Source organism: Microtus ochrogaster, chromosome 5 (assembly GCF_000317375.1).
Source record: "Microtus ochrogaster isolate Prairie Vole_2 chromosome 5, MicOch1.0, whole genome shotgun sequence".
Classification (NCBI taxonomy): Eukaryota; Metazoa; Chordata; class Mammalia; order Rodentia; family Cricetidae; genus Microtus; species Microtus ochrogaster.
In genome coordinates, this window is record NC_022012.1 from 71540218 (window position 1) to 71549263 (window position 9046).

Sequence of the window (9046 nt, forward strand, 5' to 3'; positions counted from 1 at the left end):
CAAGACAGAGCACACACCCACACACACAAGATGAAATATACAGAACTACAACTGTTAATTTAGGAAAACACCAGCAAAGCACATGGGCAAACAAACATGGCAATGATTGTTCAAAAAGATAAAAGATACATCTTACGAGCATAATCTATTCATTAATTGTGTACTATGTGCATATTATTCATACATATATGCATATATACATACAACAGCTTTAAAACACAACTTTTAACAGCCATAATTAATAATTTAAACTTTCTGTTATTTTTAATATACTATATTTACCACCTTTGGAGGGTGATAATTTACTAACAATTTAATACTTTACCACTAAGTCTTACTTAAATATCAGGTCGAATATGATGCCAAAGCCTAAAGTTCTAAAATTTTTTAATATACAAATTAATGCTTTCTACAGAAATCCACCACTGGCTAATGGCCACCCTTCCTAATGGCCTTCTCCCAGCTCAAGCAGTCTGGAAAACATGTTAACTGGCAACTGCCTGCTTAGCTAAAAAGAGACAATAAGCTCCAGTCGCACTTCATTCAACAGCATCTTGTTATCTTTGTTGGTAAAACAAATCACAGTTTGTAAATATGCATTTTTAACTACATGCCTATTGTGTTTCCAGCTGTAGCTATAACTCAATAATATAGTATGTGCCATAGCATGTACAAGACCCTGGTTCAGTGTCTACTACAGTTTAAGTATTTTTTTTAAAAAAAAACTTTTAGATTTGAAAGCAACATTCAGTGGCTCCTGGATTGTAAAGAGGCACGTATGCACCTGTCACCTGCCATCAGTTTCTTACCTATATCTTGTATTCTAGGTTTCCCTTTATCCGAGTCTTCAGAGGCCTCACCAAGATTTTCTGCCAGTATTCTAAACAGAAGATTAAGATCCTCTTGATTTAGACTAACCTGTGAAATAGTTGATGAACAAAATATTCATTTTTAAATGAAACAACTATAATACAGAAAACACTTTCTCAGCAATAAGAGAATAATCCTGACAGTAACTGAGAATGACAAATGGATTTTGCTACTTGCTTCAATTTAACTTATGCAATTTTAAATAAAATTTTGAAACATATAAATAACAAAACTTGCAGATCAATATTAACTCTATTGACTAGTTTTTCCTTAAAGCTAATTGTACCTAAAGAAATCTAATCCATTTTTAAAATAACAAGTTCTGGGAACTCATGCATTTCACTCCTTAAAGAGTACTATAGTTACCTTTGGCATGCTTTGATTTCCTTAAAAACAAGTGTATACATAATACATACTAGGAGTGAGAATGTAACAATAAATAATTTGTGCCCAGATTTTTGTAATGGATGTGTAGCACATTTAAAAGTAAACCATACTTAAGATTAAATTCTACTGAAAAGATTAATAACCCTTGCTAGACCGAGTTTCACCAAAATGTTTCTTTCAGCATTCAGTAGAAATCTGCATTTCTCTTAGGTACATCTGAGAAGGCTTCCATGTGGAAACTCGAACAGAAAAGTTATTTTCATTCATGTACTTACATTCATTGAATCAAGACACCCTTTAATTTCTAGAACAGGCACCTTGTGGTACCAATTTGCAGCGAGATTCCGATTGACAAAAAACTCCAAGTTAATTGGGTGCAGCAGCTGAATATCAGGATGGGAGTCGCCTGACTGGATTGCTGTCCTAGTGAAAGGGAGAGAGAGTGCACCATCACAGGTCTTTAGAGGGCAATGAACCACAGACAAGGGTTATAAACTAGTATGCATGCCAAGCACTATCTGCTGCTCCACATACTAGTTTATAACACTGCAGCTTGAGAGGTTTCAAAGCAGAGTTAGAAATTAACCTTATAATCCACTAGCAGAGACAGGTTAAAATATGTGATAAGCACTGAGCCATTAAGAAAAAAAATTTTTTTTTCAATACAGCATTTCTCTGTGCAGTCCTGGGTGTCCTGAAACCTGTTGTATAGACCGGGCTGGCCTTGAACTCAGAGATCTGCCTGCCTCTGCCTCCCCTGCCTCCCACATGCTGGGATTAAAGGCGTGCTCCACCACTCCAGCTAAGAAAACTTTTTTTTTTTCCCCTAAAACTGTAGAGAGAAGAACTGAGTTAAAGGTTTGGTTTGGGTTTTTATTCACAATGCTACAGATACATAAGAAATAACCAAATACATTAGTCTAGGGATAATATAGTTTATGTCACATTACAATCCTTCAGTCAACAATGGGCCACATCACAATGGAGCAGAAAGGAGCTATTGCTTAGCAACCAAGTACCTTTCACAAAGTCAACTGCATTTACTTCTGGGTTTGTGAAGAAACTGGTGTAGATGACCTACCAGACCACCCATCATACCCATAACATATAGATAATTTTACGTATCATACATTATGTACAGTACAGAATGTTTCACAAGATGGTAAATGTCCCCATCAGTGGTTTACTCATTAACTATACTTTCTACAATTTTAGAAATCTACTCTTTCCACTTATAAGAATAATTCCCGCCAGGCGGTGGTGGTGCACCCCTTTAATCCCAGCACTCGGGAGACAGAGGCAGGCAGGTCTCTGTGAGTTCGAGACCAGCCTGGTCTACAGAGCTAGTTCCAGGACAGGCTCCAAAACCACAGAGAAACCCTGTCTTGAAAAAGCAAAAAAAAAAAGAATAATTCCCCATTTAAAAAGAAGACAGCATCTTACACTTGCGGCACACTCATCCATGTCACACTTATTGTGTCCTGACTGCACTAGCACATGTGGAAGGACTTTAGGTTTGATTACAATCACACCGTGATGCTCTCAAAGCGATACGGTCACTGACAGTGCCTTCCTCAGAGTTTATGCTGGCAGAGAACAGCCATGTGTTTGTTGATCACGAGACTGTACAAAACAGCAGTAACGGATCAGCAGCAAAGTGAAATAAGAAAATCAAGGCTCAGCTGTCACTCAGGCGTTCCAGAAGCTTCCATGGGGGTTATCATCTTGACTTATCCTATAATTGTCTTTTTCTACGTTTTTACAATTAAATTATTTTTGATGATATGAAAATCGTTTTTAAATCGTCTTGTGTCTTCTCATGCCACACAGCATGCCACGGAGGACACAGTATGACTTACACAGTATTTCTACCAATATGTGTAAGCTCACTGAAGCCATGGGCAACCATTCCCAAGGAAAGCCAGACAGTGCTCTTCAAAACCACCAACCTCATACAGAAAGGGAAAATAGCTGTTAGAAGTTAGGGCTTGCGAGTCTAGAAATCACCTTCACAGGAGAAGTCGACAGGAGAAGGCACAAATGAATGCCATGTGTGATTCTGGGTGGGAACAGGGAGGGGGAATTACTACAGTGGACATCACTGCACATTACACAGCATGCCAATATTAATTTTTAAAAACTACTATGTATACCATGGGTAATACAAGAATAAATGTCCTTGGTTTTGAGAGACACAGGCAAAGACTTTAGAGACAAAGGATCAAGATGTATATTCTGTTATACTATTCTCTCATTCTTTTTTTATAGTGTCTCACTGTGTAGCCTGTCCTGGAACTCGACATATAGACCAGGCTGGCCTTGAACTCGCAGAGGTCTACCTGCTCTGCCTCACACGTGCTTGAATTAAAGGCATGTTCCACTACACTTGGCTAAGACGTCTAGTCTCAAAAGTTGGCAATCACTGTTTGAACAATAATATTTAGATATAGAAAATGTAAACCAACTGGTGGCTCTACATGAAGGACGTCTACATATGTACACCCAGCTCATCAGAAAACAGTTCTTTGTGAAAGAAGCACGGTGTATAAAAATACCAGGGGAAATCTGCATACACTCCAGAGCACAGCTACCAAACATGCATACCTAGAGAGTTTCAGTTTCGTAAGCTGCACCTCCATCTTGTCGATCACTGGAGGACTTGCAGTGTCTTCACCTGACACCAGACTGAACTGATTGTGAACTCTAATTAATCCAAGATCGACCACGACCGCGCTGGTGGAGACGGAGGACTGTGGAATGACAATGACTGGCGCCTTCAAATCAATATTGACAGAAACACGAAAACTCCTCTGGGCAAGATCTTTCACACTCGTGGCGGCTTTTTCTGCAGCCTGGGCGGTGGCAGCACTCAATGCCTCTTTGGCCACTTGGAAATTGTTCAGGAAGCTCTGTGAACAAAATGTAAAAGGAATTCAGAAATGGACGTCTCTAAATGGGTCTACCTTCTGCTAGCACACATGCAAGTTCCTCCCACAGAGCCCTAGGAGTTCAGCCCTGTTTTTCTGGTGAAAGGAAGGGATCAGAGAAATCCATCCTCAGTCAGGAGCTGTCCGGTTCTGACTAGTGATCTGTCACTGAGTAGGGGTGGAGAGTGAACTCATCTTGGCACATGGGCATTCAGGACAATTGGCTTCTGTGTGTTCCAGAAAACTAACTTCAATTACAGACAAAACTCATTCCATGACTTAAATTTCAAGTGTTAAAGAGGGTTTTTCAGGCCATTACATGCATACATAAACACCAGGCAGAATCAAAATATGTCAAAACCCAAAGTTTTTACAACATATATAATCATAACACCTACAGCTTCTAACATGAAATGTGAGCATGAAACGGTGACTTTACCAGCAGTGACAGAAGGAATTTATGAAGGTACACAATCTGAATACAGCCGACGTGCAAAGCCACCACACCATCCACGGTGGACATGTCGGTGTAGGAATCCCCTTCAGTAGCATCGGGATACAAATCCAGGTTAAAACGAAAAACTTCATTTCCAACTATGGATACAGCCTGAAAAACCAGAAAGTGAATGAACTCTGGCCAGAAAAGCAATTACAAAATAAAGTCCCAGATAGAAAAGACTGTAATCACAATCTTTATAGAAATACATTTAATTTTTAAGGTAAGATATTTTAAAACAAAATCTCTATGCAATAACAGTAACTATCTGCTCAGTGTTACATACTTTCTTATGAACAGTTTTGGGGTCGACATCTGTGACAATAATGTTTTCCAGCCTGGCAAAAAGTGACTGCTTCTTTGACTGAAGAGAAAGAGAAGAATCAAGGCCTGGGGGAAAAATTAATAATTATAATTTCTATAGATACAACATAAATATTTATTTTCATTGTATTATATGATTTGGGATATACAAAATGTATGAACTCGCAATATAAATTTCATGTAAAATATTCTTAGTGTTTTAAACACCAAACTTATATATTGGTTAAAATATAATTATATGAGCTCTATCCCGTACTAAGAAACAGTATTTGGTAGTAGTTTGAAGAATCATTCTTCTCTGAGGATAAGGCCACTGGGAAGTTACCCATGCTCCCATATGTGGTCCCTCTTCATCTATGCATATATGGGCAGCACTAAGGGGATTTAGTAGACTATTAAGTAAAATAAGGGGTACGAAGTTGGGAGGGGGACACTGTGGGAGGAGCTGAGAGGAGCTACAGTGGGGAAATGGTAGTAGCTATGATCATCTTTCATTGTATACAGTATGAAATTCTCAAAAAATAAAGACTCCTAAATTCTTTGGTGTACAATGAAGACTGTTAAAAACCAAAAACAATAAAATAAAATAAAATTACATAAATGCTGAATCCCCCAGAGAGCAAAAAAATCTAGTGCAAAGAAATCAATTCAGCATAAGTAAACATAAAGTAAATTTGATGCCTTATAGATACTAAGACCATTTACATGGAGACTGTGCTGGCTAATTTTATATCAACTTCGCACAAGCTAGAGTCACTTGGTAGAGGACTCTTAACTGAGAAAAATGGGTCCATAAGACTGGTCTATAGGAAGTCTATAATGCATTGCCTCAATTAATGATTGACGTGGTGAGCCCTGCCCATGGTGTACGGTGCCACCCCTGGGCTAGCAGTCCTGAGTTTAAAAAAAAAAAAAAAAAAACAGGTTGAGCAAGCCATTAGGGACAAGCTAGTAAGCAGCATTTTTCGATGGCTTCTGCTTCAGTCCCTGTCTCCCAGTCCCTGCCCTGTCTTCCTTCCATGATAGACTGCAATGTGGAACTAAAAGCTGAAATCAACCCTCTGCTCCCCAGGTTGTGGTCCTAGCACTTATCACAAGCTTGACAGAGGCTACAACAGTTTTGTGAACAAACTTTAGATAAGTAGGTGTATTACCAATTTGGAAAGGTCAGAAGAAAAAACTACACTAGCCAGAACTTGGTCATCATTAATCCTAGGAAGAAAACAGCCAGTTCAGGCACACCCTAACTGAAGTAGTTCAGAGCCCTCTATTTGTATATTCTCTAACACTGCAATAAAGAGAAGGGGAGCAGAGGGAAGAGGAGAAAATACTTATTGTTAAACAAATGTTAAATACTGTGACACTTTACCTTGTATCTTGATTTCAGCAATATTGCTCTTCTCGTCGCAGATAGTGACACAGAAAGCATTCAATTTGGCAAACAGCCTAAAGTTAATAATGTCACTATCTCTAGAGGACACCATGGCTAAACATAAAACAAACAACAGGTTTCAGTAAGCTAAATTCTACAGAAGTTTCTTCATATATTTTACATAATATATATGAATATAAATCATTTATAAATTTAAAGTACATAGCATATAAAACACACACATATAAAAATAAAAAGTCTAAAGTAAATAGGACATAATATTCAAAACCCAAGAGTAATGTGCCTAAAATCACACAATTTAAGTAATACGACCTAAGTTTTTTTGGATCCAAATTCTAGATTCTCAGCCAATAAGATGTAATCATTGGAGTGCTGAAGAAATGATTCAGAGAACCTGAGATCCCAGTAAGCACCTGGTGGCTCACAACCATCCTTCACTCCAGTTCCAGAAGATCCAATGACCTCTCTGGACTCTACCAGCACTGCACAGATGTGGTACACAAACATACATGCAGACACAACACCCAACACATTGAAAAAATATTTTTTTAAAGATGCAATCAGTGAGTCCCTGTCTTTATGTCTCTGGGTCTCTTTCCTCAAAGACTAATTATCTGGGGGCCCTTCCAGAGCTACTAGGATGGGAAGAAAGGCTCGGGACACAGACAAGTTTCCTAGTAACCATCCAAAGGTAATCCCCAGCTGCAAAAACAAAGTTTCGTAAAAACAATAGGATTGCTGCTGTGGAACAATCTTTGTACACTGTAAACAGGTGTTGCTTTTATTATTAATAAAGAGCTGATTGGCCAATAGCTAGGCAGGATTTTCAGGGCCGAGGGAATGCTGGGAAGAAGAGTGGAATCTGAAGAGTCTTAGCCAGAAACGGAAGAAGCAACATGGCAAGTTCATAGATGAGGTAATCGAGCCTCAGGGCAGCACATGGATGAATAGAAATGGGTCAATCTAAGTTGTAAGAGCTGGCTGGATATAAGACTAAGCTATCGGCCAAGCATTTATAATTAATAATAAGCCTTTGAATGGTTGTTTGGGAGCTGCTGCTGAGACACAGAGAAACTCAGCCTTTATATTGCTTGTATTTGCACGCTCTCTCTCTCTGTCTCTATCTCTCGTGTGTGTGTGTGTGTGTGTGTGTGTGTGTGTGTGTGTGCGTGCGTATGTGTGCTGCTTTATTTTTTTGAGAACAAGGGCTTTCTATGCAGCCCACTCAAACTGGTTGGAAACCACAGTCTTCCTGCCTCAGCCCCCCAAGTGCTAAACTGCAAGTATGTGTCCCCACCTATCCACTGCACCTACTTTATGCCCCAGGTACCCACACACAATTCAACTGAGGAAAAGCACAGAAGCAGAGGTAACAGGATTCTAATGGCTGATCTTAATATTCCTCACTTAGCACTAAAATTTTAAGAACGTTGCAAACAGGAAACACGGACATCTTTTTCACAGTATGGTTTGAACCTAAAGCGACATGAGCTGAAAATCTGGTTGCTGACTGTGGGGATTTGTTTGTTGCATTTGTTTTGAAAGAGAATGGAATATGATGGCTCTGACTTCCACCAATGGATTAATCCATTAATGGGCTCATACTCCAATGGCAGTGCACTGGTGTGCCTTTGCTGAGCATAGCGTATCTTCAGACTATCTGTCTGTCTGTCTGTCTGTCTGCTTCCTATCCACCACAATCTCTACCATATGCTTCACCATCATGTTCTGCCTGGCAACACACAGGCTCAGAAGCAACAGTGCCAAGTGTCTGTGGACTGACATCTCCAAACAGTAAGCAAAACAAGTATCTTTGCTCTTTCAATTACCTTTTCTCCGGGTGTCTGTCATAGAGAACACTGATAGCTCACATACCTTTCTGCAGGGGAGAGTTCTTTTGTTTCTCAGTCGCAGCCTGCGCCTCCTTGACAACACCAGTGTTCTCACCATCTGATGGGATGATGGTCGTCAAGTAGTTAAGAGCAGACAGAAGAGCTTGTGTTTGTAGCAACAGATTCAAAGATGAAAAAGTCACCTGAAAGGGTTTTGCAAAGAAAATTAGCTATTTCCTAACTGCCACCTGTGGTCTCAGCAAAGACTGTCTCCACCATAGGAATGAAGAGAGAGACAAGAGTCCATGACTCCCTGATGCAGGGATGCAGACAAGGCAAAGGACACCTACACACTCAAGGACACAGGAGAGCATCACAGTGACTCACAGAGAACATGATCATGGTCTCAAGTAGGAAGGGAATCTTCTACAACATAGTAACGGTCTCAGCACTTAAAACCAGCACAGCATGTCTGACTAACAGGGGAAAGTATTACACTTAAATGCCTCCTGAGAGCTAATATAGCAACACAAATTGTTTCTACTGCTCTGTGGTTTTATGAAAGTAAACTGAAAAAAAAATTGCTTATAAAACTAAGTAATAAAAAAGGTCCACAATATTATAGCAGATGGTGTTATCTCTCCCAAATGTGAGCTACAGCTCATCTCTCTTATTTCTCTATCATTTATTTATTTCATGTGGTGATGAAGGGGCATGCTGATCATTGTGTGCTTGTGGAGACCAGAGGGTAACTTGTGGGAATGGGTTGCTTCTCTCCTTCCACCATGTGACCCTGGAGATTGAACTCAAGTGGTCA

General features: G+C 39.5%; 1 protein-coding gene across 3 annotated transcripts in view; it reads right to left on the minus strand.

The window, feature by feature from the left end:
* Positions 1-9046, minus strand: part of Vps13c (vacuolar protein sorting 13 homolog C) — a 159208-nt gene that overhangs the window by 77700 nt on the left and 72462 nt on the right. For all 3 annotated transcript variants that reach the window (XM_013346382.2, XM_005347681.3, XM_013346383.2), the window contains 7 exons: positions 8273-8432; positions 6374-6490; positions 4967-5070; positions 4624-4791; positions 3862-4166; positions 1533-1680; positions 810-918 (listed from right to left, as the gene is read on the minus strand). In XM_013346382.2, the coding sequence (XP_013201836.1) occupies positions 810-918; positions 1533-1680; positions 3862-4166; positions 4624-4791; positions 4967-5070; positions 6374-6490; positions 8273-8432 (1111 nt within the window). The remainder of the gene's footprint in view (positions 1-809; positions 919-1532; positions 1681-3861; positions 4167-4623; positions 4792-4966; positions 5071-6373; positions 6491-8272; positions 8433-9046) is intronic.